Consider the following 27040-nt stretch of genomic DNA (forward strand, 5'->3'; position numbering starts at 1 on the left):
GTTCGATCCCCGGCTCCGCCCGCCGCGTCCCCCCCGGACCCCCCGGTCCCCTCGCCTGCCCTCCCCGGGACAGCGCCACTGCGCGGGCGCCCTGCGGGGATCCCTTGCGGGGACGGTGTCCGCTCCCGCTGGGTCGGTGCCGGAAGCGGTGCGGACCCGTCCGGTGCCGCCCCGCCCCGGCGCGCTCCCGCCGTTCCGCCCCGCGGGGACGCGCAGACCCGCCCGGCGCGGCTGGACTGTCCGGTAAGCAGCGGCACCGGCAGCGGGATCGTGAACGGAGGCGGTGAGGCTGGCGGGGCGCAGCACGGCTGGTCCGGTCCCGGTCCCGGTTCTGGTCCCGTCCCAGTGCCCCTACCCTCCCGGTGCCGCCCGTCCCAGTCGGTGCTGTCCCCGCTCCCCGCACGCTGCTCTCACCGAGCCACCTGAATTCCGCTCCCTCCTCTCCCGCCCCGCTCGCCCGCCCGCGGCAGCCCCGGTCCCGCTCCCGGTCCCGTCCTGCCCCGCCCTGGCAGCCCCAGGTCCTGGCGCGGCCGCGGCTCTGCTTCCCCCGGTTCCTCCCGGGGCCCCTGCCGCGCTGCGGGGGTTCAGGGCGGCTGTGCCGTGTCCCGGGACCCGGCTCTCCCGGTACATGCTCCGGCTGCCTCGGCTCCTTCGGCTGCAGGTGGAGCGACACCAAGCCCGGGCACCCCCGGACCCCTCCCGGGCACCCCGGCACCATCCCCCCGGCCGGGAGCTGTGCTGCCCGGGGCGCTGAACCCCGGTCCCTCCCCGCCGCCCCGGAGCTCCGTGCGGGGCGGTCCCGGGGAACCCGGCCCCGCTCTCGGGGTGCGGCGGGATCCCGGGGGGAGCGGGAGCCCCCTGACCCATGCTCGTCCCTCTCTTGCAGCGAGGCCGCTCCATGCGCTTGCCCCGCGGCGCCTGAGCCCGGCAGCCCTCGGCAGGTGAGTGACGCGGGCTGGGACCCGCTCCGTGTCCCTGTCACACGCCCGGAGCACCCCGCACCCACCCGCTCCCCGCCTGCGGAGCGCTCCGGGGGCTCCTCGGGGCCGGGAAGGGCTCTGGGGTCATCCAGCCGCCCCCACCGTCCCGCTCCCCGGAACGGGGGCTCCGAGGTGCCCGGAGAGTCGCCCGGTGCCCGCTGAGAGCCGCCGGGTGCCGGGGCACTGCCCCTTGCGAAACCATCCGAGGTTGAGCAACGCCGGGCACGGCTCCAGCGCGGGGCTCTCCCACGGAGCGTGGGCTCCCACGGCCCCGGAGCGCTCCCCAGGGACGGGGCAGCAGGTTTGGGGTGCGGGCAGGTTTTGGGGGCTGCCTTGCCCGTGGCTGCCTCTCGCAGACCCTTTTTCGCAGACCCTGCCTCAAGGCAGACCCTTTTTCTCTTCGGTACGCTGTCAGGATTTGGGATCGCTCCGCAGTGGAATTTTGTTGGCAGCTCCCGGTGCTGCGGGAAGGGCTCCGTGCCTGCCCCGTCCCCGCACGGAGAGGGCTCCAGCTGGGAACCTGCTGTCGAGCCCTTCGGGGTCGCTGCACCACTTCAAGCGCTTGCCAAAAAACCGGGATTTGATCGTTCTAACGATCCGCTGGCACCGGCGGCTGCGCCTCCCCGCCGGCAGCCCTTCCGCCGCTCCTCGGGGAGCGCTGTACCTGCCTTGTCACCTGTGCTGGGCGGGCGGCGACGCGGCGGGACATGGGGCTGCGGGAGGGGTCCGAAGGACGGGCTGGGGCACCCTCCCGCCACCTCCTGTGCCCCGGGCAGGGCTGGGGGTGACCCGGATGCCACCGTGCCTGAGCGCTGTCCCGGGCGGCGGCAGGGAGGGGACCGTGGGAGCCGTGTCCCCGTGCTGTCCCCGTTTCAGCCCCCACAGTCGCAGCCTGTCATTAGACGGGACGGGGCGGCCGCAGGGCCGGGCTGGCTGCCCGAGGGCGCCGCGCTGGGGCATTCCAGGGGCGCCAGGCCAAGGGGGTGGGCACAGCCCTCCCCGGGGTGGGACCCTGCGCTCGCCGAGGGGGTCGTGTCCCCTGTGTCCCCAAACACGCCTGGGGCGGGAGCGGGGTCGCCACGGGAGCCACGGCGGAGGACTTGGCAGCACTTCACTGTTTGGATCCGGGCTGCTCCAGGGAACAAAGGCTTCGCGCTCCCGCCGCTGCTCCCGCGGGTTGTTTTCCTCCGGAGCCGGTATAAAACTGCGGGCAGCGCTCGGCAGCCCCGGGCACGGCGCCGCTGCCCGCGCTCCTGCTCCGGACCGGCCTCGCCCCTGCCGGGCCGGGGGTCCCGGTCCTGCCCCCGGCCGGGGGAGCTGCCGGAGCCTCGGCTGAGCGGCTCGCGGGTGATGGGGTGAGTGGGGCCGGGCCGGTGCGGGACCGGGGCTGGCACAGCGGGAGCGACACCTCCGCGGTGGGCTCCGACAGCCGAGGGCGGATGGGCGGCGTCCAGCCCTGCCGCAGGTGACAGAGTGGCTGTCCCTGTGGCCGGACCACCCCTCCACGATCCCATCCTGCAGGGACCAAGCTGTCAGTGCTGGTGCGGGTCCCCCCAGGACTGTGGGGGCAGCTGTGCCTGTCCCCTCCTGGGGCTGGGGTGGGGACAGTGGCAGGAGGCGCTTGCAGGTCTGGCAATGTGGGGGGCTCCTGGCCGCTCTGAGGTGGCAGAGGGGTGGTGGAGGGTGCCTGGCACATCGGTGACAGTGGCAATGACCGCGGTGGTGGAACCATGTGGGTGCAGAGCTGTGACTCATCTCCAGATCCGGTGGTTTGAGGTCGTGGGCAGGGGGGAGGTGAACATTTTTGGTGTTGGTTTCTGAAGTTTCAGCATGGGAAGCTCTGCTGGGTGGGAGCCAGTGGTGCCTGGCCCAGCTCTGTCCCGTGGTGACAAGGGGCTGCAGGGTCCTGCTGGGTGGCATCTGGGGACACACTGGGTGCCAGTGACACCCAGGGGTTTCCTGGAGCAGCCAGGTGAGATGGGGCAGGGAGCAAGGGGCTGCAGGGAGCTGGGGTCCTCCCCTCTTTGGGGGTGGGCAGAGTGCTGGAGCACCCACTGGGCCTCCTCCATTTTGGGGTGCAGGGAACTGGGGCCTCCTGACTTCCCTGTTCCACGGACACATCTGCCCAGGCGATGGGCACAGCCTGAGCTGTGCTGGCCTCACCCCAGCCATTCCTCCTGCCTGGCACATGCCGTGCTGGAGGGTGCTGCCAGCAGGGAGGCCACAACAGACACGCTGTGCTGTTCCTTGTCACCAAGGGGGCAGCTGGTGTCACCACCAAGGCTGGGGAACGTGCTACGGGGGTCACCATCAGCCTTGATGCCAGTGTGGGCACAAGCATGGGTGGCACATGTGTGTGCACTGAGCCCATGCCAGGGATCTGCTGGGTGACACAGTGGTGGCAGGAGATGTTCTGGCAGGAGTCCTGGTGCTGCTGCTGGTGGGGGCACTGGAATGGCAGAGTGGGCAGGAGGACACTTGCTGCCCTGGGGGGTCCCCCGCTCCCAGTCTTGTCCCTTCTCATGGGGTCTTGGCTCTGTGCTATGGACGCGCTCGTCCTGGTGTGGATGTGTGACCTGGCTTCCCAGGACGTGGGTGCCTCAGTGTGGATGTGGTTGTCCTGGCTGTGATTGTCCAGGATGTCCTGTTGTGGCTGCCCAGGATGTGATTGTCCCAGTACAGATGTGGTTGTCCCGGAGTGGACAGGCTGTCCAGGACATCATTGTGCAGGTGCGGGCAGGTGTATCCCTCTGTGAATGCCAGCACCCTTGTCCCACTTCCCACCGCGCTCAGCCCAGTGCTGGCGGTGCCAGAGGTGGGTCCCGGCACAGGCTGGGTCCAGGAGCTCTGGGGCAGCCCCGAGGCGGTGTGGGGCCAAGGCCGAGCCCTGTAATCGCCTCAGCAGCTCAGGCAGGCCAGGGCCGGTCCCAGGAATGTGACTCCGGCGGCGCGGGAGTGGCCGTGGCAGGGCGCTGGGCGCCCGTGGCAGCGGCAGGTCATTCCCCGCGCCCGGAGCGCGCTCCTGCCCCGCTTATCGCTTATCGGGGCGGCCCGGCCTCGCACAAGGGGCCATTGTGCCGCGGGGCGCGGCCGGTGGCAGGGCCAGCACCGACACCGGCACGGTGCTGTCGCCGCCATGGCCTCGGGTGCGTGTCCTGACCCTCCTGCCCGGCGGGAGGGCGAGGTGGCGGCGCTGCAGCCGCGTGGTGCCGGTGGGACTGTCCCGGGGTGTCTGCTCTGGACCCGTCCCCCCATCCCAGGGTGCCACAGCGTCCTGGGAGTGGGGTTGGCCACGGGGCACCAATCAGGGCTTGTTCTGGCCCCTTTCCACAGGGCTGGCCCTGAGCCGTTCCCGGCCACCACTCGTCCGTGACTCAGCAATGGAAAGCAGAAGTGTCCCCCCGTGCCCCCCCCAGCTCTCCGTCATCCTTTCCAGCGGGGTCATGCCCCTGGCTCCCGGGAGCCGCATGTCCCCAGTGTCACCATCCCGCCGGGCTCCTGCTGTGGTACCTGGGGGCCAGGACCCCCTTGTTGGGTGTTTTGGTGAAAGCACGACGTTCCCGAGAACAATCCCAGTGTGTTCCCAAACTAATCCCGAGCTGCCCACGAGATTAAGCCCAAAAAGCTGCTTAGTGCCCACAGCGGCGACACCGTCCTGTGCACCCAGCGAGGCGGTGGCCCAGCCCCAGGTCCCCCCCCGTGGGAGGGTCCCATCCCGAGTTTGGGGGGGCTGAGTGCTGGCGGCGGCTTGGCGGGCGCCCCAGGAGAGCGGCGTGGCAGGGCGGATAATCTGCCTGCTGGAATGTGGATGTGCTGGCTCCGGCCCCGGACGGGAGCGGGGATTAGGGAGAAGCCGGAGCAGGGTAGCACCGAATTTTGGGAATAGGTGGGATTCAGGGCTGCAGTGAGGCTCGGAGCCGCAGCCTCGGCATTCACTGAGACAACTCCTCGAGCCTCACCACGGCCACCGTGCTGGCACCCCAGCGGTGCCGGTGACGGGGACGGTGATGCCACCCATGTGAGACGCAGTCATCCGTCACCACCCTCCTCGGTCCCCCCGTCACGTGGGCCACCTCCCGTGGCAATAAACCCGGCACGCCGGTGCCACAGGGGTCAGCGCGGGGCCGGGAAGCTGCCAAGGGGCGAACGTGGGTGGAAGCTGGGCCGGGCTGGGGAAACGCGGGAGGGCTGTGGGCTTTCGGGAGGGTCGGGAGCTGCGGTGCCCCCCGAGTCTGGCACCCTGCCCGCACCCCGCAGGGTTGGGTGCCTGCCCGGGGTCCCGCTGCCTCGACTCCGCTCCCCTCCCGGCGTTTGTCTTGGCCGCAGCTCTCCCATTCCAGCCGGTGGCCAAGACAAACCAGCCCGGAGCCAGCGCGGCCCGAGGAGGGGCAGCCCCGGCCCCCGCCCGCGGCACGGCTCGGGGCACCCCCTGATCCCCTGTGCGCCCCCAGGTTATGCTGCCCCGAGAGCGTCCCCTGAGCCCCCGCGAGAAGGAAAAGGGCTAAGCCGGCCGTGCCGGGGGCCGTGCCAGCGCCATGACCCATTCCCAGGTGTCTTCCGAGCTTCACCACATCGTCTCCTCAGCCTTCCAGAGCGTAAGTGCCACCGCGGGGCGGGGGGATGAGAGGCTGCAGCCCCTGACAGGGCCTGGAGGGGTGACAGGTGTCATGGCACAGCCCCTGCTGCTGCCGGGGTGCACCTGGGGGATGCCCGACTGCGGGGCTGTGGGTGCTGGCAGTGCTGTGTGGCACCTACCCTCACCCCTGGCTCAGGTGTGGGGCAGGGCTGTGGGGTGCTGGCAGTGCCCATTGCACCTGCCCTAGCCCTGGCTCAGGTGTGGGGCCGGGCTGTGGCTGCTGGCAGTGCCCAGTGCCACCTGCCCTAGCCCTGGCTCAGGTGTGGGGCCGGGCTGTGGCTGCTGGCAGTGCCCAGTGCCACCTGCCCTAGCCCTGGCTCAGGTGTGGGACAGGGCTGTGGCTGCTGGCAGTGCCCAGTGCCACCTGCCCGGTTGCTCAGCCCCCCGGGGCAGGCCAGGCCGGCTGTGCCAGGGTGGCGGGCGCCCTTGGGGCCGCACGGTGCCAGCGCCGCCGGTGGCAGGGCCGTGGCGGTGCCCGCGGTGCCAGCGCTGCCCTGGCGGCGGTTCCCGGCCGGGTTAATGATTGAGCCCCGTGTCACGCCGCGGCCGCCCGGTGCTGCTGGCGAGCCCCGCCGCCCGCACGTGACCGGGGATGGGACCGGCCCCATCCTAATGGAGTTTTTCCGGGGCTCCCGGGTAAGCTGCGGCCTAGGGGGCCTCTGGGGGCTCTCTCAGCGCTGCTAACCCAGGGCACCGTGCCCACCTGTGCCACGGTGACGCCAGGTGCCCGACAAAGGTGGGGTGGGTGCTGCTGGGGTGCAGAATGGAGCCCGGCAGGTTTGGGGCCTTGGGGCCACGGCCAAAGGGACTTGAGGGGTCTGGGGGATCAAAGGGGGCACGGGGATGGTGGGAGGGATGTGGCAGGACTGGTCTGATGCCACCGCTGCCATCACGTGGCAGCCCCTGTGTGCCGGGGTGCGATGGGCTGGCGTGGGCCATCACCTGGGTCACCCCACTGCACAGTGACCCCCTGTGTCACCCTCCAGGTAACCCCCCTGGGAGCCCAGGGGTCACTGTGCAGTGGGGACAGGTATGGGGCACCTGTGCCCAAACCGGATACCTGGGCTGGGGTTCATGTGGGGTAGCCATGGCACAGCCATGGACCCGCAGGTGCTTCTGGGGTGCCCACTCGGGGCGCTGGCAGCTCCTCCCCCGCTGCCCCTGCAGGCAGATCCTGGTGCCTGGGGTGCCCCTGTACCCCCCTGCCCCCCACTCCGGGGTCCCTGGGTGGGGCCGTGGCGGGGGGCTCGGCTGTGCAGCCCCCGCAGGGGCTGAGGAGTGCAAGGCTGGCAGGGCATTTACCGGGGGTCCGTGCAGCCCCGGGGGATGGGAGCTGCCCTCCGGGGCAATCCGAGCTGGGCCCGGGGAGCCGGCGGTTCGGGGGCCGGGGCTCGGCGGGAGGGGCCGGTGGTTCCCGGGGTGTTGCTGCGTCCCGAGGGGCCGGAGTTGGCGGGGGATCGGCGCATCCCGAGTGGGTCCGCTGCATCCTGCGGGGCCCGGTGCATTCCGGGGGGGGGGGGGGGGGGCGGTCGCTCCGGGGCCGCCGCCGATGCCGCGGTGCCGCCGGTGCCCTCTGCGTTCGCCGTCACCTTGAGACGGGCGCGAGGCGGCTCCGTCAATATTTGGCAAGGCCGGGACGGAGCCGCCGCCCCCCCCGGTTTCCTCCCCCGCGCCCCCCCCTCGCTCTCCCCCCACCCCCGGCCCCATCCCCGGCCGGTCCCGCCGCTCCGATAAAGCGCTGCGGGAGCTGCGGAGGGAGCGGCTCCGCCATGACTCAGGTAGGACCGGCCGGGGACGCGCCCCCCGCAGCCCCCGCAGCCCCTCCCGCACTCCCCCAGCCAGGCCCCTGCAACCGCCAGCCCCGCATCCTCCGTATCCCCCCAGCTCCGCATCCCCCGTGTCCCCGCAGCCCCCGGTCCCGCGTTACCCCCACAACCCCCCCGCACCCTCCGCATCCCTCTGCGCCCCCAGCCCCGCATCCCCTCCCGCTCCCAGCCCCGCCCCCTGCCCCCGCAGCCCCTCCCCCCGAGCCCACCCCTGGCATCCCCGGCTGGGGGGCAGCGGCAGCCCGGGGCGGGGGGCACAGAGCCGGGGGATCTGCGGGTCAGGGGCTGGGACAGCGCTGGGGGGGGCACAGCACCGGGGCACCGCGCTGGGGGTGCTGGGGTGGTACAGGGACACAGCACTGCGGGGGCCGGGGCTGTCCAGGGACACACAGCACTGGCCATGCTGGTTCCCATTCGGAGGAAAGCGTGGCACGGGGTACCCGGGGCACAGCCCAGGGCCCGGAGCTGGGCTGCTGTGGCACGTGGGGTGGAGGTGACACCGTGGCGTGGAGGTGACACCGACGCAAGCACTGAGGCCGGGGGTGCTGGGGTGCGTGGGGTGGGAATGATGCAGGGGGTGCCCAGCACAGGGCAGCGGTGCCCAGCCCCTGGGTGCCTTCGGGGCTCAGACAGCCCCTCGGAGCAGCCATCTCGCGGGGCTGCGTGGCCGGGGTGCGCTGGGGTCGGGGCACGGTGGGTGGCGGTGCCGGTGCTGCCGCCGTGTGCCCGCTCATCCCCGCTGCCGGCCTGCAGCCCGAGCAGGAGGCGCTGGGCGCCGGCTCACCTGCCTTCGGAGAGGAGGAGGAGGAGAAGGACCTGAACAAGGCCCTGGGCGTGGAGCGCTTCGAGGAGATCCTGAACGACGCCCACCCCCGCAACGCCGAGGAGGCCGGGCGCAGCTACGGCGAGGAGGACTTCGAGTGTGAGCGGGGCCAAGGGCGGGCACGGAGCAGGGAACGGGCAGGGAGCGGACAGGGGGCGAGCAGGGCGTGGGGAGCTGGCAGGAAATGGGCAGGGAACACAGCACCAACTCCTGGTCCCCCCAGACCACCGCCAGTCGTCCCACCACATCCACCACCCGCTCTCCACGCACCTGCCCTCTGACGCCCGCCGCAAGAAGGGGATCCCGAAAAAGGGCAAAAAGAAGGCCCGGCGTGCCTCTGTCCCTGGAGAGACCCCCACCATCGAGGAGGCTGAGGAGGATGAGGATGACACGTGCGACACGGAGACGGAGCGGTCGGCGGAGGAGCTGCGGCAGCCCGGGCCGGCCGAGGCAGTGCAGGTGAGGGCCGGGCTGGGGTGGGGGCAGCGCTCCGCGTGCCTGGGCACAGCTGGGCACCGGAGGAGCCGGGGCCGCTGCTGCCACGGCCAGGGAGACGCGGCTCCCCAGCAGCCGGCTCACCCGCTGCCCCCCCAGTTCTTCTTGCAGGAGGATGAGGCGAGCGACCAGCAGGCAGAGGAGCCAGCGGCCCCTGCGGCACTGCCCGGCTCCCCCCCTGAGCCCCGAGGGGGCACGGCCCCGAAGGAAGCGCAGGCCAGCAGGTGAGCTGGGGTTGGGCCATGCTGGGGCTCTTGGGGAGCGGGCAGCATCCTCTGGCCGCCCCACGGCAGGGTGGGGGCTGGACAGCCCCTTCCCGTACCCCGTGTCAGGACTGGGGTGCAGGGCGGGGCTCAGCACTGAGCTGGGCTCCTGCCTTGCAGCCCTGATGCTGAGCAGGGGGCTCTGGGGGAGGGGGCAGCCGCCGAGGCTGGGTCCCCGGGCCGCCCTGCGCCCAAGTCGCAGCCGGGGCACCGCAGCTACAACCTGCACGAGCGGCGCTGCATCGGCAGCATGACGGCTGCAGAGCAGGACCGCTACCAGAAAATGCCAACAGACGAGTCAGAGGCACAGACACTGGCCTCGGCTGACCTGGACTACATGAAGAGTGAGTGGGCACTGTGCCCCTGGGGCTGCCCTGGTGGCCACTCTGTGTTGGGCGAGTGGGCTGGGACAGTGGAGCGGGGCTGGGGATGGTAGGGCCGGCATTGCTGGGGATGGCATCACTGGGGATGGTGGGTTTGGGACAGTGGGGCTGGCATTGCTGGGGCTGGCATTGCTGGGGATGGTGGATTTGGGACAGTGGGGCTGGCATTGCTGGGGATGGTGGGTTTGGAACACCGGAGCTGGCATTGCTGGGGCTGGCAGTGCCAGGTTGCCTTGTGTCTGCAGCCAAGCTGAGCTCAGTGCAGGCACTGACCCTGCTCCCAGTGCTAGGCACAACCACAGGGGACCCATCCCTGGTGCCAGGGCTGGGCTGAGTCCCTGTGAAATGGCCAGGAGCTCGGTCCAGGGCAGCTGGAGCCAGTGACAGCAGTAGCAGTGATGGTGGCTCCCCTGGGCACTCAGAAGCCCCAGGGATTCACAGCCCAGGACTCTCAGGGTGGTGGGTGATGCTTTTGCTGTGGAGCTCCCAGGGGAGTGCAGCCAGGGCAGGGCCCATGTGCCAGTGGCCACGGGTTGACCTTGGCACATAGCGAGCAGGTGACCCCGGTGCCAGGAGCCACCTTGATTGGTGGCATTGCTGGCAGTGACCCAGTGACCCCCGCAAAGCTGCAGCACTTGCCCCCAGCAGTGGGATGATGGCTCTGCCCTGAGCTGTCCCTGGCAGGACACATCCCACAGCTCCACAGCTGGGCAAGGCCCCACATCTGAGGGCTCAGTGTCCCCCGTGCTGGGCTCTGAGGTGCAGGGCCCCACAGACCGGGCACCCCCCATTGCTGACCCCCCCAGGTCACCGCTTCGAGGACGTGCCGGGCGTGCGCCGGCACCTGGTGCGGAAGAGCGCCAAGGCACAGGTGGTGCACGTCAGCAAGGACCACAAGGAGCCCACCACGCGGCAGCGCAAGCAGGACCGGCAGCCCCACGAGGTGCGGGGACCTTTGCCAGGGCACGGGCAGGGATGGGGTCTGGGGTTCCGGCACTGACCTGGCTGTGCTGCAGGTGTTTGTGGAGCTGAACGAGCTGGTGGTGGACAAGAACCAGGAGCTGCAGTGGAAGGAGACGGCGCGCTGGATCAAGTTTGAGGAGGACGTGGAGGAGGAGACAGACCGCTGGGGCAAGCCACACGTGGCCTCCCTCTCCTTCCGCAGCCTTCTGGAGCTCCGCAAGACCCTGGCCCACGGTAGGGAGGCGGGGACCGCCCTGTGGGGCCCACGGTGAGTGAGGTGGAGTCCTGTCCCTGCTGGCCCCAGCGCCCCCTCTGTTGTCCAGGGGCCGTGCTCCTGGACCTGGACCAAAAGACGCTGCCGGGGGTGGCTCACCAGGTGGTGGAGCAGATGGTGATCACGGACCAGATCCGGGCTGAGGACCGTGCCAACGTGCTGCGGGCGCTGCTGCTCAAGCACAGGTGGGCGCTGGGGGCACGGACACAGCCCCTTGCCCCCGGGCTCTGCTCCCTGAGCCGTGGGGCTGATGCTGTCCCTGGGATCCTGGCAATGGCTGTGCCGCCGGGCCACCACGGACAGCCCTGGCCCTGTCCCGCAGCCACCCGAGCGACGAGAAGGAGTTCTCCTTCCCGCGGAACATCTCGGCGGGCAGCCTGGGCTCCCTGCTCGTGCACCACCACAGCACCAACCACGTGGCTGAGGGCAGCGAGCCGGCTGTCACCGAGCCCCTCATCGCTGGCCACGCCGGCGAGCACGACACGCGCATCGACGTGGAGCGGGAGGTGGGTGCCACGGCCCCCAGCCCTGCCCGTGCCCTGGGGAAGGGCCCTGACCCCTGTGCCCCACTCTGTCCCCACAGAGGGAGGTCCTCACTCCCACACCCCCGGCCGGCATCACTCGCTCCAAGTCAAAGCACGAGCTGAAGCTGCTGGAGAAGATCCCGGACAACGCTGAGGCCACAGTGGTGCTCGTGGGTATGGAGAGGTGGGCAGGCCAGGGGTGTGGGTGCCGCATGCCAGGCACCCTGGTGACCCCTGTGCTCCCCAGGCTGTGTGGAGTTCCTGGACCAGCCCACCATGGCCTTCGTGCGGCTGCAGGAGGCCGTGGAGCTGGACGCGGTGCTGGAGGTGCCCGTGCCTGTGCGGTTCCTCTTCGTGCTGCTGGGCCCCAGCAGCACCCACATGGACTATCACGAGATTGGGCGCTCCATCTCCACCCTCATGTCCGACAAGGTCCCTGCCCCGGGGGGTCCTGGCGGGCGGGGGGCTTGGGCTGTGCCTGCCTGAGGGGTTTGGGGCTGTGCCAGGATGGGGGTTCAGGGCTCTGCTGGGGCAGGGGCTTGAGGCTGTGCTGGGCAGGGAGCTCAGGGTTTTTGTGCCAGGGCTGGGGCTTCAGGGTTGTGCTGGGACTATGGTCTTGAGACAGCACTCGACTGTGGGTTTGGGGCTGTGATAGGGCCAGCAGCTCAGGACTCAGATGGGATGGGCTGGAGGGCTCAGATTGTGCCAATGCTGCGGTCTCAGAGAAATGCCAGGATGAGAGCTTGGAGTCCTGTCGGGGTTGGGGAGCTTGGGGCAATGCCAGGATGCCAGTTAGCCTTGCTGTGTTGGGGTCTCGTGGCCATCCTGGGATGGGGACCAGGGCTGTGCCAGGGTTGGGGGCTCAGGGCCGTGCCAGGACCAGGGCCATCCTGATGCTGTGGGCTCGGGGCTGTGAAATACCAGGCTCTCAGGAGCCACAGGGCTGTGGTGTGGGCACTGACCCTGCCATGGCCCCCCAGCAATTCCACGAGGCCGCCTACCTGGCCGATGACCGTCACGACCTTCTGAATGCCATCAACGAGTTCCTGGACTGCAGCGTGGTGCTGCCACCCTCCGAGGTGCAGGGCGAGGAGCTGCTGCGCAGCGTCGCCCACTTCCAGCGCGAGATGCTGAAGAAGAGGATGGAGCAAGAGCGGAGGCTGCTGCTGGAGCCCAAGTCCCCTGAGGAGAAAGGTGCCAGGGCCAGGGCTGGGGCCGGGGCAGGGTTTGGGGTGTCCCAGCTGTTGGGGTCTCACTGTCTGTCTGTCTGTCTGTGCATCTGCTCACCCCCAGCTCTGCTGAAGCTGAAGGTGGTGGAGGACGAGGCCGAGGAGGACGACGACCCCCTGAGGCGCACGGGCCGCCCCTTCGGGGGGCTGATCCGGGACGTGCGGCGGAGGTACCCCCACTACCTGAGCGACTTCCGCGACGCGCTGGACCCCCAGTGCATCGCTGCCGTCATCTTCATCTACTTCGCTGCGCTGTCACCCGCCATCACCTTCGGGGGGCTGCTGGGTGAGTGCGGGTGTGGAGCCTGCCAAGGGGGGTGCAGCAGTGCTGGTGCTGCGGGGCAGGGCCGTGCCCGAGGGCCCATCCTGATGGTGAGCCTGAGCCTGTGCTGCCGCAGGGGAGAAGACGCAGGACCTGATCGGGGTGTCGGAGCTGATCATCTCCACATCGCTGCAGGGCGTCCTCTTCTGCCTGCTGGGTGCTCAGCCCCTGCTGGTCATCGGCTTCTCAGGGCCGCTGCTCGTCTTTGAGGAAGCCTTCTTCACGGTGAGCTGCTGGGGTCTGCCCTGGGGGCTGGGGAGACACCCCCACCCCAGCCCCGCTGCCTGGGGCAGACATCCCCACAGCCCTCCTGCCTGGGCTCTGCCCCACTGCCCAGGCTCTGTCCAGCCCTGTTGCCCTCCTGACACCCATCTGTCCATCTGTCTGTCTGCACGGCTGGGCAGTTCTGCACATCCAATGAGCTGGAGTACCTGGTGGGGCGTGTCTGGATCGGCTTTTGGCTCATCCTCATTGTGCTGGTCATGGTGGCCTTTGAGGGCAGCTTCCTGGTGCGTTTTGTCTCCCGCTTCACCCAGGAGATCTTTGCATTTCTCATCTCCCTCATCTTCATCTATGAGACCTTTTCCAAGCTGGCCAAGGTGAGCTGCGGGGGTGAGCCGGGCGGGCTGGGGCAGGGCCAGGCAGGATGGGGCTGAACAACCCACCCTCCTGCTCCAGATCTTCCAAGAGCACCCTCTGCACAGCTGCCTGAGCACCAACAGCTCGGCCGAGGCCTGGGGCAACGGCACCGTGGCCGTGGCCAACACCACAGCCCTGGCCACCAGCCCGGTTGCCCGCGGTGCCACCAAGGTCACGGGGCAGCCCAACACAGCACTGCTCTCACTCGTGCTCATGGCCGGCACCTTCTTCATCGCCTTCTTCCTGCGCAAGTTCAAGAACAGCCGCTTCTTCCCTGGACGGGTACGTGGGGACGGCTGTGGGGCCATGGGGCTGGGCTTACCCTGGAGGCCGTGGGGCTGGGCTGAGCCTGGGGGCCATGGAGCTGGGCTTACCCTGGGGGCCGTGGGGCTGGGCTGAGCCTGGGGGGCTGGGCCGAGCCTGGGGGGCTGGGGTGAACCAGGAGGGCTGTGGCCAGGCTGGCACTGGTGTTCCCCCAGATCCGGAGGCTCATCGGGGACTTTGGGGTGCCCATCGCCATCCTGGTGATGGTGCTGGTAGACTACAGCATCCAGGACACCTACACACAGGTGAGCAGCCACCCATCCACTGCCTGGGCAGCACACCTAACCCCGCACCCTCCTAGGGATCCCTGTGCCCCATCCCACTGACCTGGCTGTGGGTCAGCAGCTCCATCTGCTCCCAGCAGGGCTGCACCTGCTTGGTGCCAGCCTCTGACCTCCTCTCTCCCTCTGACTATGGCTACTGGGGGTCCTGGTGCCTCTATGGTCCCCTCACTCTATGGGGCACAGCCAGTGCCCTCTCAGCATTTGTGTCCCCCTCCCCCTGCAGAAGCTGAGTGTGCCCAGTGGGTTCTCGGTGACAGCCCCAGACAAGCGGGGTTGGGTGATCAACCCCCTGGGTGTGCAGAGTGCCTTCCCCGTGTGGATGATGGTGGCCAGCGGCCTCCCCGCCATCCTCGTCTTCATCCTCATCTTCATGGAGACCCAGATCACCACGTGAGTGCACTGGGGGTGGGCAGGGGGCATTGGTGGGGCAGGGGGAGCCCGTGCTGTGCCAACTGTCTGCCCTGCTTCCAGGCTGATCATCAGCAAGAAGGAGCGGATGCTGCAGAAGGGCTCCGGGTTCCACCTCGACCTCCTGCTCATCGTGGCCATGGGCGGCTTCTTCGCACTCTTTGGGCTGCCCTGGCTTGCCGCAGCCACCGTGCGCTCCGTCACCCACGCCAACGCCCTCACCGTCATGAGCAAGGCGGTGGCACCTGGGGACAAGCCCAAGATCCAGGAGGTGAAGGAGCAGCGGGTCACCGGGCTGCTGGTGGCCGTGCTGGTCGGTAGGTCCTGCCCTCGGGTCCTGGGGGGACTGCAGTGCAGTGGGGAGAGGGCTGGGGAGCCATGGGGGGCTCTGGTGGGGAGCGGGCAGCGTGGGGAACGGAGCTGGGGCACCCTGAGCCCCGGCCAAATTGGTGTGGCCATCCTGTCCCCAGTGGGCACAGGGATGCAGGACCCTCTCCAGGGGAGGGGGTTAAGGGGGAGGTGGGGCTGGAGGGCTGTGCTGAGCCCCCTACCCAGGCTGACGCTGCTCTGGCCCAGGGCTGTCCATCGTCATCGGGGACCTGCTGCGGCAGATCCCACTGGCCGTGCTCTTCGGCATCTTCCTCTACATGGGCGTCACCTCCCTCAATGGCATCCAGTTCTACGAGCGCCTGCAGCTGCTGCTGATGCCCCCCAAGCACCACCCTGATGTCACCTATGTCAAAAAGGTGGGGAGGGGGCCTGGGGAGGATCCTTGGGGCAGGACCCTTGTCTGGGACAGCAGCCAGGCTGGGGTACCCTTGTGTGGGAGCACTGCGGTGTCTGCAGGACAGGCTGTGGCAGAGCCTAGTTTAGGAGGCACAGGGGGACAGAGTGGGGGGCTGTGTCTGGGGGTGTGGGTGCCCCAGTCTAGGCCGTGCCCGCAGTGGGAGGGGGACACAGGGCCCAGCTGGGGGACACAGAGCCCCAGCCCTGACAGCGCTCTGTGCCCAGGTGCGCACGCTGCGCATGCACCTGTTCACCGGGCTGCAGCTGGCCTGCCTGGCCGTGCTCTGGGCCGTCATGTCCACTGTGGCCTCCCTCGCCTTCCCCTTCATCCTCATCCTCACGGTGCCGCTCCGCATGTGCCTGCTCAGCCGCATCTTCACCGACCGGGAAATGAAGTGTGTAAGTGGCGCCGTCGCTTGTCCCCCGGGAGCGGTGGGTCGGGAGCGGTGGCTCCCGGGGCCGGGGGGTTCTCGGGGGCCGGGGGGCTCCGGGGGCCGGGGGAACTCCGGGGGCCAGGGGGCTCCCGGGGGGCGCTGGCCGCCCCTCAGCCGCCGTGTCCCGCAGCTGGACGCAGCCGAGGCCGAGCCCATCCTGGACGAGCGGGAAGGTGTGGACGAGTACAACGAGATGCCGATGCCGGTGTGAGGGCGCCGGCGGCTCACGGCTGGCGGTGGAGCCCGCGCGGGGCCGGGGCAGCGGCTGCGCGGCCGTGCCTGCGGGGACGGGGCCCTGCGGCCCCCAGGCCCTCGGAGGGCACTGCCAAAGAGACGCCGGCCCCAGGCTCAGCCCCTCGGACACCTGCTGCCCGTGCCCCGGGACAGGGCCCCCCGGGACAGAACCCCCGGGCAGGGCTGTCCGGGACAGGGCCCCCCAGGACAGAACCCCCGGGACAGGGCCCCCCGGGACAGAACCCCCGGGCAGGGCTGTCCGGGGCAGGGCCCCACGGGTCAGAACCCCCGGGCAGGGCTGTCCGGGGCAGGGCCCCACGGGACAGAACCCCCAGGACAGGGCCGTCCGGGGCAGGGCCCCCCGGGACAGAACCCCCGGGCAGGGCTGTCCGGGACAGGGCCCCCCAGGACAGAACCCCCGGGACAGGGCCCCACGGGTCAGAACCCCCGGGCAGGGCTGTCCGGGGCAGGGCCCCCCGGGACAGGGCTGTCCGGGGCAGGGCCCCTCGGCCCCTCAGCAGCCCCTCAGCTCCTGCCCCACCCTCAGGCGTCGGCTGAAGCCCCCGGGGTTTATGGATCAGGCAATTCAAAGGCAATAAACAGCTTTATTCCGATCATGGGGCCCAGGGCAGAGGTGTTGGGGGACCCCCCTGCCAGGGGAGCCCTGCTCCGAGCATTCCCTGGGGTGCTACCGGGCTGGGGGCCTCCCCACCGTCTTCAACTAATAAAGAGACCGGAGTTTGCACACTTTTCACCAGTTTTATTGGAAAGTTCCCCTTTCCCTAACACCCCCCTCCTCCAGGCCCAGGCCCTGGGAACAGCCCCACGTGCACACCCACTCCCGGCCCTGCACAGGATCCTCCACCACAGCCCCCGGGCCCCCTGCACCCCCGGAGGGGCCGGGCAGCCGTGCTGGGGACCCAGGAACAGCCCCCAGTGCCCCGGCCAGGCCCAGCAGCAGCAACAGACCAGGCTGAGGTGGCAGAGCCAGGGCAGGGGGGCCATGAGGGACCTTCCCCAGTAACTCCCCCCACCCCCCGGCACCCCCCAAGTCACTCCCCGGCCCCCCATAACGGCAATAAATAATCTCACACTCCCCCAGCCCCACAGCAGGAGCACTGCCCACGGCCTGGCCCCACAGCCTGGCTCCCCAAGATGGGGACCATCTCCATATCCCCCTGACCCCCCGGGATGGGGGGCAGCTCCGTATCCCCCTGCACAGGGGAAGGGGCTGGCAGCACCCACCTGGCCCCCCACACCCCCCGGATCCGTCCCTCAGAAGCGCAGCTCCCTCAGCTTCTGCCGCAGGTAGTGCTTGGCCTCCTCGATGCCACTCACCTTCTCCAGCTCCGTGTAGGGCAGCTGTGAGGGGACAGGGACCATGTCAGAGCGGTGACAGCATGGCCCCACCTGTATCCATCCCCAGTACCTCCAGCCCCCAGCCCCCCTCAGCCTTCTGTGATGGTGGGAGGAAGAACCAGGGTGCAGATCCCTCCCTGGAGGAGGAGGGCATGGAAGTGTGGACAATGGCACAGGAAATGCAGACAATGCCCAGCTCCAGGCTCGTCCAGCCTGAGCTCAGCCCTGGACAGGTGCTGCAGGCACAGAGAGGGAGGAACCTCGAGCCTCACGCCACCCTCGAGCCCCTGCCAGCACCCTCCATGAAAGGTGACAGGGGACTGGGGGGCTGCAAACCCTGCGGGTCCAACAGCCCTGAAGGCACCAGCAGCAGTCACAGAGCAGCACCAAGGGTCATTGGGACCCATGCTCCAGCCACTGGCAGCACAGGGGAGGAATAAAGATTCCGAGGGGGTGGAGCCCCTCAACCCACGGGTTTTCACCTGGAAAAAGAAGGCTCTGGGGAGACCCTTTAGAGCCCCTTCCAGTGGCTAAAGGGGCTCCAAGAGAGCTGGAGAGGGACTTAGGTCAAGAGCTGGGAGGGACTGGGGAATGGCTTCCCACTGCCAAAGGGCAGGGCTGGATGGGATATTGGGAAGGAATTCCTGGCTGGGAGGGTGGGGAGGCCCTGGCACAGGGTGCCCAGAGAAGCTGTGGCTGTCCCTGGAAGTGTCCAAGGCCAGGTTGGACATAGGGGTTGGAGCAGCCTGGGATAGTTGAAGGTGTTCCTGCCCATGGCAGGGCCTGGCACTGGATGGGCTTTAAGGTGCCTTCAGCTGGGTCCCTGCTGTGCCTTCTGCAGGAGGGACACAGCCCAGCCCAAACACCAGCTCAAGGGAGAGCTGGCCCTGCTCCCAGCCCAGCTACACTGCTGGGCAGCTCCCAGGTGATTCCTCAGCAGAGTCACAGGACTCTGGAGCTCTGCACAAACACTGCTGAGCTCTAGGATGAGGAGGGAGCTGTGGCTGGCACAGCCTGGCAGCAGCAGGGAGTGAAACTGTTTGGGAATGGCTGTGGGATGGCACAGTGAAGGCACTGCTGCAATCCTGGTCCTCTCTGCAGTGCAAGAGTGAACAGGACAGAGGGCTCCTTTCCAGCGCTGTTCTCCTCAGAAAGATTCATCCTCAGGCTAAAACCACCCACAGAGAAGCACGTGGGAGCTGCACATCCTAAACCAACACCTGGGTTTGCCAAAGGAGCTGCACACCTGACGGCTCTCCCAGTCCCAGCACTCGGCAGGGAACACCTGGGGCTGGAACAGGGTGGGCAGGGCTCTGGCACAGAAGGTGAAACAACCTCCCTCCTGCCCCCTTGGCACATGGGATCACAGGTGGACCCACGTGTGTCCCACCCACCTGATCCCACCCTGAGGCCCCACACCCAATGCTGCCCCTGTGGCTGTGTCTGCCAGCCTGGGCTGAACACCCTCCCCTTCCACTTCCCCTTACTCAGGTCGGGTCTTAGCTCACAGGACAGACTGTCCCTTGTCTCTGCTTTCCATCAGGGCTGGTGTCACCCACCAGCTGCATGGAAAAAGTCCTGCATGGGGTGGGGGAGGGGACATGAGGATGAGTCATCCCTGCTTCCTCTCACAGGGACAGGAGTGTTTACACTGGGGATGCCAGCGCTGAGCCCATCACCCACCGTGCCCCCTGGCCCCGAGGAGGTGGGGGCAGCCCCCCTTACCTGCACCAGACAGTATCCCAGCAGCCGCAGGTGCCGGTCCCGCATGGCCCGGGAGCCCACCAGGATGTCGGAGTTCTGGCAGTAGTGCCACTTGTCATTGACCGACAGCACCACCCTGCACAGGGGACAGCAGGGAGGGCAGCGTCACCCCACGCCACAGTACCAGCCCATCCATGGACCCTGCTCCCCAGCACCGTGGCAGCTGAAGAGCAGTACCCAGCTGAGCCCAGACCCTGCTGGTGGCAGGGACAGCTGTGTGCAGCACCCAGGGACTGGGTCTGTGGGTGCCCAACAGCACTGGGCAGGAAGGGGCCAGGGCTGAGTGCCTCAGCGAGCAGGAGCCAGGGTGGCTGTGCTGCTGGAGGGGACCAGAGCCAGGGCAGTGCCGGGGTGGCTGTCCTGCTGGAGGGGACCAGGGACACAGCCAGGGTGTGGCCCTGCCCGTACCTCTGGATCTCCTCGGCTCCCTGCAGCCCTTCTTGGGGGCCCCGCTTGGGGCTGGGCTGGCACGGCGAGGGCGGGGGGCCAGGGTCCTCGCTGGCTGGGGGGCTCCGCTCCTCGGCCTGCTCCTGGGCCTGCTCCCCCTGGAAGCAGCCGTGCTCCTGGCCAGGGCAGCCGGCGGCCTCCTCCTCCTCCTCCAGGATTTTGCCGATGGGGAACTGGAAGAGGGAGGCGGCGGAGGTGCGGGGCGAGCAGTCGGGGGTGCCGGGCGGCGGCGCCGAGAGGCACTCGGAGGGGCTGCTGAGCGTGGAGCTGCCCGGGCTGGCCAGGGAGGGCTCCTTGCTCAGCCCGCAGTAATAGTCCGAGGGGGGCTGGAAGCAGGGCCCCCCCGGGGCCGGGCAGAGTGCCGGCAGGAACCGCCCGGCCCGGCCGCTCTCGCGGGGGCCTGAGGGGCTGCTGGGTGCCTCTGCAGCAAACGGGGCAAAGTCCTGCAAATCTGAGGTGAGGGCGAGGACGCTGGACCGCAGGGACATGGTGACAGGGGATGTGGCTGGGGGCGCCCTGGAAGCTGCTGGAACACGTGAGAGAGGCAGCACCGTGCCTGAGCGGTTGATCCACAGCAGGAAGTCTGCGGGAGAGAGAACAGGGATCAGCTACTGATGGGACACGGCTCGGGAACTCTGTGCCCCAGCTGGGACTCTGAGCCAGCAAACAGACACAGGGGAACCCCGCCTTCTGCAGCGGGAGCTTTGTTCCAAAGGCGGCGTCACAGGGCAGGCAGTGACAAAGCAGCCAGAGCTCATTTCTGCACCACAGGACCTCCCAGCCCCAGCCCCCCGATGCCACTGGCAGCCCACAGCCCGGGGGTTACCTGTGCAGTACCCAGGAGGCAGCACCTCGTCCTGCCGGTAGCATTCCTCCCCCACCAGCTGCCGCAGAGCCTCGGCCACCAGCCCCTTGTAGCTGCAAGGAGGGGACAATCAGGGGGGCACAGCAGGGGCTGGTATGTCCCCCCAGCACTGTTGGTGCTGACTACATCGATGTAGAGATGGGAAGCCCCAGGAGTGGGATGCATGGGCCTGGAGTTTTGGATCTGCTGTTGGGAGTCAAGAGGGGATGGGCTCCAGTTCCTTTTGCAGAAAAGCTCCTCACAGTATTGGGACACCAAAAGCCCCCAAAAGGGCTGCCCAGCCCTGGCACCACTGCCCAGGGCAGGGGGGAGTCCCCATCTCTGAGCCATATGGATGTGGCACTTGGGGACATGGTCAGTGGTGGCCTTAGCAGTGCTGGGGGGCAGGTGGGCTCAGGGGCTAGGTGACCCAGCATTGTTATGACATCTTCATCCAGATGTGCAGTCCCTTCATGCAAGCACCCTTCCTCCTCCTCTGCCCAGGTCCTGCTGGGGAAATGGGGTGTGCAGGATGCATTTCCATCATCTGATTTTTTGCTCTCCTCATTGTCAATCTGAAAGCCTTCACCTGGTATGCCAGTCTCCTGACCTCCTGTACGTCCTGCTTCCAGCAGGTGGTATGCCCTGAAATGCCTGGGGTGTGGTGAGGCTGGCGTGGCAGAGAGAGGGCACTGACTGAGAATGCCTTGGGAAGGGAGCCTCTGCACCCAGCCTCTGCCGCCCACTGCTGGTATCTCTGGCTGGACTTGGAGGCCCTTCCAAACCAGTTCTCCCTGTATGAATACCACCTCTTCTCCACTGGGGTCTCTGAGGCTTTCCCAACACAAACAATTCTGCAATTCTAAATGATTCTGTGATTCTAGAGTGCTATCCCACAGGCTTTGGAGCTGCCATAGGGGCCTCCATCTCAGCACCCTGTGGGATGCTGCCAGAGCAGGTGACAGACCCCCGTCCCCCACTGCAGGGGGTGCTCCCCCTGGCCCCTCACCTGTACTTTCTGTTGGCCTCGTCGGCGGTCAGGGCGTGCTCGAACATGAGCACGCGGTAGCGCGGGTCCAGCCGGGGGCCGCTGTACTCGCGGAACTCCAGCTCCACGGCCGCGTCCAGCAGCGACAGGTACCGGCGCACGATCAGCGCGTAGGGGCTGCCTGCGGGGCAGGGTGCGTATGGAGCCTGTGCCACGGGCACCACGGGCACCCCCTGCCCTGCCCAGCCCTGCCCCAGCAGCGTAGGGGCTGCCTGCGGGGCAGGGTGCGCATGGAGACCACGGGAACCCCCTGCCGAGCCCTGCCCCAGCAGCTTAGGGGCTGCCTGCGGGGCAGGGTGTGCATGGAGCCCATGCCACAGGCACCCCCTGCCCAGCCCTGCCCAGCCCTGCCCCAGCAGCGTAGGGTCTGCCTGCGGAGCAGGGTGCGCATGGAGACCATGGGCACCACGGGCACCCCCTGCCCAGCCCTGCCCCAGCAGCGTAGGGGTTGCCTGCGGGGCAGCACGCATAGAGCCCATGCCACAGGCACCATGGGCACCCCCTGCCCAGCTGTGCTGCAGGGACTGCCCCCACCCAGCTGGGCTCTGCCAGCCAGGAGCACCTGCATGCAGCCCATCCCCACAGGCACCCCCTGCCCAGCCATGCCACCAGGGACCATCCCCACCCCAGCTGGGGCTCTGCCAGCAGGGAGCACCCCAGCAACAGCCCCACGTACTCATGACATTGGTGATGAAGCCTGGGGAGAAGACCTGGTGCAGGACAGTCTGCGGGAAGTGGCTGAGCTGGAACATGGACATGAGGATGTTGACGGTGGCCAGTGGGGAGCTGCCAGCCTTCTGCTCCAGGATGGCCTCCAGCTTGGGGAAGAGCTCGCCGTGGTTGGAGGGGCGGTAGTTCATCCGGCTGAAGGGAAACACCAACTTCTGGATCACCTGTGGCAAGAGAGGTGTGTGGGGCTGGGCTGGGACGAGGGACAGGTCGGGGCCACCTGCCCAGTGCCATGCAAGGACGGATGCTCAGAACCTGCCGGGACTGGGGCATGGCCCCTGGTTCCCTGGAATGCCCCTTCACAATGGAGAAGGGCCATAGCTGCTGTGCCCAGGCGTGCCCATGGACGGAGGGAAGCGCTCACCTTGCTGTCGAGCTGCTCGCCACGCTTCAGCAGGAAGTTGGCGATGGTGTCGAGCAGGCGCGGCTCACGCAGCCGGTGCCGTGCCACGTACTTGGCAATGAGGGCCATGGTGTAGGGAGTCAGGTTCTCTGCCTTCCGGGGCAGCCACTCTGTGAGCCAACACAGTGGGGAGGCCGTCACAGGGGCCAGCTCTGTCCCCAGCCCAGGTCCTCTGCAGCCACCACAGCCCGGGCAGGTGGGACGACAGGATCAAACAGGAGGGCCAGTCCCAGAAACCTCAAAAGCCAGGCAGCTCCTAAAACCCTCAGGTATGGGTCAGGTGAGAGGCTAAGACAGACTCCTGTCATACACAGCCAGAAGGCACAGATGGAGCACAGCTGGAATGTGCACAAGTGGGGCCTTCTGCAAAACCCCACCAAAACTCTGCTGTGCCCAGCCTGGAGGCACTGTGGGAAAACAGCCCCTGAAGGAATAGGGGGCTCCTGGTCCCTCCCAGGCCATAGAGGAATGGGGGGTTCCCAGCCTGTCAAAGGGCTGTGCTGTCAGTGACAAGGGTGGCCATGATACAGGGCTCCTTCTGCTCCACTTGTGGGGCTCAGCAGGGTCCCAGCTGAGGCTGCATCACCCAAACATGTCCAGGGCCAGGGAAAGCATCTGCAAGGCTGTCCCCCACCTGGCCAGAGGCTCCCATGTCTTCTGGCTGACCAGAGCCCTGGACCCCCAATGAGGGGACAACGCTGGACCCCTCCTGGGCACCCCTCACCTGCCATGCTGCGAATGAAGCGCTCCTGCCGGTTCTCGTAGAAGAGCTGGGAGCTGAAGATGGCCTCCAGGGCCTTGTTGTTGGCCTCCTGGGCACACAGGGCCAGCATCTCGTCCAGCAGCGCCAGCTCGTGCTCCCTCATGGCGCTCACCTGGCCCAGCGTGTGCCGCACCAGGCGCAGGATCTTGCGGTTGTTGATGAGCTGCTGGTCGGAGGCCGCGTGGCCCTGCAGCGCCTGTGCCCGCAGCCGGTAGTAGGAGAGCAGCAGGAACAGGGTCTGGGGGTGCCGCTCCTTCTCCAGGTGCCGCTCCAGGCTGCTGAGGCACGACTCGACCAGCGGGTGCGGGCTGGAGGGGTGCAGCCGCATCACGCTGCTGAACACCATCGACACGTCCTTCTGGTTGAAGCGGCCCAGGCGGCTGCGGGACTCGTCCTCCAGCACCCGCACCAGTGGGGACTCCCCGGGCAGCCCTGCGGGGGGACAGGCACAGGTCAGATCCTGGCACGGCTCAGATCTGGGCACGGGTCAGATCCCGGCACGGCTTGGATCGGGGCATGGGTCAGATCCTGGCACGGGTCAGATCCCAGCACGGCTCGCATCCTGGCATGGCTCAGCCCCACGGCACAACTGCCTCAAAGCTCGGGCAGGAGGCCATTGCCGTGACTGGATGGATGTGCTGGGTCAGTGCCCAAACTGAGAAGGGGAAGGGAGGGGAAGGCAAAGCACCGGCAGAACATCAGAGCATCCGCATCACAGGAAACACTGCAGGGAGCTGTGGGGTCGTTCCCATTCCCACCCATCCCACTGCAATGGGAGCGCTGCAGCTCCTGCAGTGGCGAGGCTCATTTCCTAAGTCTCAGACATCTCAAAGACAAGGAACTCATAGAATCTCAAAATCTCAGACTGTTTTGGGTTGGAAGGAACCTTAAATCCCATCCAGTTCCACACCTCTGCCTTGGACAGGGACACTTCCACTAGACCAGGTTGCTCCAATCTGGCCCGGAGCACTTCCAGGGGCTCTGGGCATTCAAAAAATTCACCTCAAAAAGTTCATAAAAAAGAGTTGTGGTTGGAAAACAACTGTGCCATCCCATGTGACCAAACTAAACCCTGTTTGTTCCAGCAGGGACTAATCCTTTGGCTTTTTTGACCTTCTCCTGTTTCCCAGCTCAGCTTTACTTTGTGCTAAAGACCTGGCTCCCAGGGAAACACTTCCCTGCAGCTCAGGACGTGTTATCCAGGCCTGGGCACAGGCTCAGTGCCTTGGCTGTCAGGAGGGATCTCCTCAGCAGAGGCAAAGAGCACTGCAGGGGCCTGGAGTTCCCCATCACCCCAGGATTTGGGCGGGCTCAGGCCACAGGGCAGCGCAGGGCCAGTCACTGCGGGTTATTGTTAATCAGAACTCAGCTGGGGGAACATGCAGAATTGGTCTGAGCAACCGCTTTGTTCCGTGAAAAGGCCTCCAAAGAGAGCTGGAGTTTGTGTTAATGAGGGACAAGGGGGCAGAACAAGGTGGGGGGCACAGCAGAGCCGTGGGGGGCCCAGCACGGGGAGCCTGGCGAGGGCAGCCCCGGCTCAGTGTCAACAAACACCCGGCGCCGCCGCCCGGGACTGCGGGCAGGGCCGGCCCCCCCAGCCTGGCAGAGGCTCGAGTTACTGCCTCAACCACCGAGCCCTGGCCGGCCAGGCTGTGGGGAACGGGAACAAGAACGGGATGGGGGAGCCAGGGAAGGAGGGCAGGAACCCGCCAGAGTGTGGAATCCTGGAATTGTTTGGGTTGGAAGGCACCTTAAAGATCATCCAATTACAACCTCCTGCCGTGACCAGGGACACCTTCCACTAGACCAGGCTGCTCCAAGCCCTCTCCAGCCTGGCCTAGGACACCTCTAGGGATGGGCAGCATCAGCTTCTCCGAGCAACTTGTGCCAGGGCCTCCCCACCCTCCCAGGGAAGAATTCCTTCTCAATATCCCATCTAACCCTGCCCTCTGGCCGTGGGAAACCATTCCCCCTTGTCCTGCCTCTCCAGGCCCTTGTCCAAAGTCCCTCTCCAGCTCTCAGAGCATCTCCGTGGCCTCCTCTGGGCTCACTCCATGGCTGTCTGCTGGTGGGCGTCAGAGCTGGAAGCTGCACTGCAGGTAGGGCCTCACCTGAGTGGGACAGAGGCGAAGATTCTCCCTGCTGCCTTGCTGTCCACTCCTCTTTGGATGTGGACCCCATCCCCGTGCTGCCAGCAGGAGAACTTGCAGGGTCACCCTGGTCCACAGATGGAGGAGCCTCTGGGATGCAGCCTTCCCTGGCCACAGCCCCTTGGTATGTGGCCTCTCCAGCTCAGCAGCACCCCAAGGAAGCTGCACAGGTACCCATATACCTCAAACCCTCTCTCGCACACAGCAACACCCGGTGCCATGGGGCTTATACCCTCCAAGAGTGCAGCCAAACCCATGGTGTCTCCCATCAGTGCTTGGGTGTTTCCTGGTTTTTTCCAGGGTGTTTCCTGGTTTTCAGAACTCAAGCTGGAGCTAGACACGGCACAGGAGTGGCTGATACACACCCTGCCAAGCAGAGCTGCCCAGCACCAACCTCCTGGTCAGCTGGGACACCCAGCCCCAGAGGAGCAGAGCATCCCTTCTGCCCAGAGCCCCAAGGGTCACAGCCCATCTGCCCCTGACCCAGCAGTGCCCAGGAGCCCGGGCTGGCGCCGTGGCAGCGCCGTGCTCCCCACCCTGCGTGGCCCCAGGGAGGCTCACCCAGCGCGGCCGCCGCGTACAGGCAGTTGACGATGCTGAAGTTGTCGAACTTGGCGCAGCCGCTGACGATGGCCTGGCAGAGCACGTGGAACTCGGGCTGCTCCAGCACCTGCCCCGCGGGCCCGCGGCCGTCCCCGGCCCCCGTGGGCGGCCCCGGCTGCTGCTGCAGGAGCTGCCCCAGCTTGTGCAGCGCTATGGGGTAGTGACTGGCCGACACCTTGCCCGGGTTCTGCGTGACCCAGCGCAGCACCTCGCCCACGCTGCGCGAGCGCTCGATCAGCCGCTTCATGGTGAAGAAGGTGTCGTAGCTCATCTTCTCGTGGATGAAGTTCCAGCTCTTCCTCTTGCCGTGGGCCCGGCCCCGGCCGCCGTCCGGGTGCACGGCGGGCAGCAGCCCATGGCCGTAGGGGTCCAGGGGCAGCAGCAGCCGCGGCCTGGCCTTGCCGGCGCAGCAGCAGGCGGGAAACATCGCGGCACCGCGGCGCTCACGGGCAGCCGGGCCCCGCGGGCCCGCCCGGGTCAGAGCGCGGAGCCATGGGCACAGCAGCGGGCACAGCATGGCGGGGGCGGCGCGGCGCGGGGGACTCCGCGGCTCCGGAGGACCCTGCGGGACAGAGCGGCGGGGCCGTGACGGGGAGACCTGCGGGACGGCCGGGGGTACGGGCGGCCACGGGCACTCCCCCCACCCACCGGGATCCCCGCCCCCGCGACTCCCCGGCACCGGGCCCGCCGGCCTGTCCGGGCCCGCGTCCCGCCCGGCCCCGAGATGCCGGGACCTCCCGCCCGCCCGGTGTCTCCCGCCTCACGGCACCCGCCCCTCTCCCGAGCATACCCCGACCTCCACCGGCACCGGGGCCGCCCGGGTCCCCCCGGTGGGACTCCCTGCCCCCCCACCCGGTCCAGCCGTACATGGCGCTGGCGGCCGCTCGCTCCCGCCGCCACCGCCGCCGCTCAGCGCCGCCGGGACACAGACCCGGCCCGGGAGCGCAGCCCCGCCGCCATCTTCCTGCGGCCCCGCCCCACGCGCGGCACTTCCGGGGCGGGGCTGGCGCGCGCTACACGCAAATCAGCGCCGCGCCTCCGCCAATGAGCGAGAGCGCCGCTGAGCGCAGGGCGGTGCCTCCGGCGCAGGCGCGCTACGGCCC

At 68.1% G+C, this 27040-nt stretch overlaps 2 protein-coding genes across 8 annotated transcripts; one reads left to right on the top strand and one right to left on the bottom strand.

Annotated features, from left to right (window-relative positions):
* SLC4A2 (solute carrier family 4 member 2) lies at nt 1–16572 on the top strand. 7 transcript variants are annotated; one of them, XR_011684206.1, is made up of 24 exons: nt 1–243; nt 887–941; nt 5432–5575; nt 8196–8364; nt 8489–8724; nt 8860–8984; nt 9144–9367; nt 10213–10349; nt 10423–10603; nt 10693–10828; nt 10966–11149; nt 11227–11341; nt 11415–11599; nt 12148–12682; nt 12795–12943; nt 13123–13317; nt 13397–13639; nt 13837–13926; nt 14189–14355; nt 14437–14690; nt 14950–15119; nt 15385–15558; nt 15724–16105; nt 16236–16572. XR_011684206.1 is itself a non-coding variant. In XM_071456398.1 (24 exons), exons 3-24 carry the CDS (start codon nt 5516–5518, stop codon nt 15802–15804), a joined length of 3711 nt encoding a protein of 1236 aa, XP_071312499.1. In that variant the 5' UTR covers nt 2–243; nt 887–941; nt 5432–5515; the 3' UTR covers nt 15805–16572. The 7 variants fall into 7 exon arrangements, 5 of the variants coding, with proteins under 5 accessions (XP_071312495.1, XP_071312499.1, XP_071312496.1 ...); XR_011684207.1 differs by having other exon boundaries at nt 16349–16572; XM_071456398.1 differs by having other exon boundaries at nt 2–243; nt 12148–12361; nt 12461–12682; nt 15724–16572.
* On the bottom strand, nt 16567–26959 carry FASTK (Fas activated serine/threonine kinase). The gene is made up of 10 exons (XM_071456416.1): nt 26805–26959; nt 25896–26499; nt 23146–23616; nt 22383–22531; nt 21966–22182; nt 21251–21410; nt 20224–20315; nt 19359–19980; nt 18912–19026; nt 16567–17189 (listed from the first exon to the last, which is right to left on the bottom strand). The coding sequence occupies exons 2-10, from the start codon at nt 26452–26454 to the stop codon at nt 17103–17105; spliced, it is 2472 nt and encodes an 823-aa protein (XP_071312517.1). The 5' UTR covers nt 26455–26499; nt 26805–26959; the 3' UTR covers nt 16567–17102.
* Between the last annotated feature and the right edge of the window lie 81 nt (nt 26960–27040).

Source organism: Agelaius tricolor, unplaced genomic scaffold, assembly GCF_023055355.1.
Source record: "Agelaius tricolor isolate 1412-34295 unplaced genomic scaffold, bAgeTri1.0.p SCAF_58, whole genome shotgun sequence".
Classification (NCBI taxonomy): Eukaryota; Metazoa; Chordata; class Aves; order Passeriformes; family Icteridae; genus Agelaius; species Agelaius tricolor.

Excerpts from the sequence above, each read along its gene's own strand:
- SLC4A2 (XM_071456394.1), top strand. The coding sequence starts at position 5,516 with ATGACCCATTCCCAGGTGTCTTCCGAGCTTCACCACATCGTCTCCTCA. Across the intron at positions 9,368-10,212 it reads TGACCTGGACTACATGAAGA|GTCACCGCTTCGAGGACGTG; the intron begins GTGAGTGGGCAC and ends TGACCCCCCCAG. Across the intron at positions 13,318-13,396 it reads CCTTTTCCAAGCTGGCCAAG|ATCTTCCAAGAGCACCCTCT; the intron begins GTGAGCTGCGGG and ends CTCCTGCTCCAG.
- FASTK (XM_071456416.1), bottom strand. The coding sequence starts at position 26,454 with ATGCTGTGCCCGCTGCTGTGCCCATGGCTCCGCGCTCTGACCCGGGCG. Across the intron at positions 22,532-23,145 it reads CTTCATTCGCAGCATGGCAG|AGTGGCTGCCCCGGAAGGCA; the intron begins GTGAGGGGTGCC and ends GTTGGCTCACAG. Across the intron at positions 22,183-22,382 it reads GCGAGCAGCTCGACAGCAAG|GTGATCCAGAAGTTGGTGTT; the intron begins GTGAGCGCTTCC and ends CTCTTGCCACAG.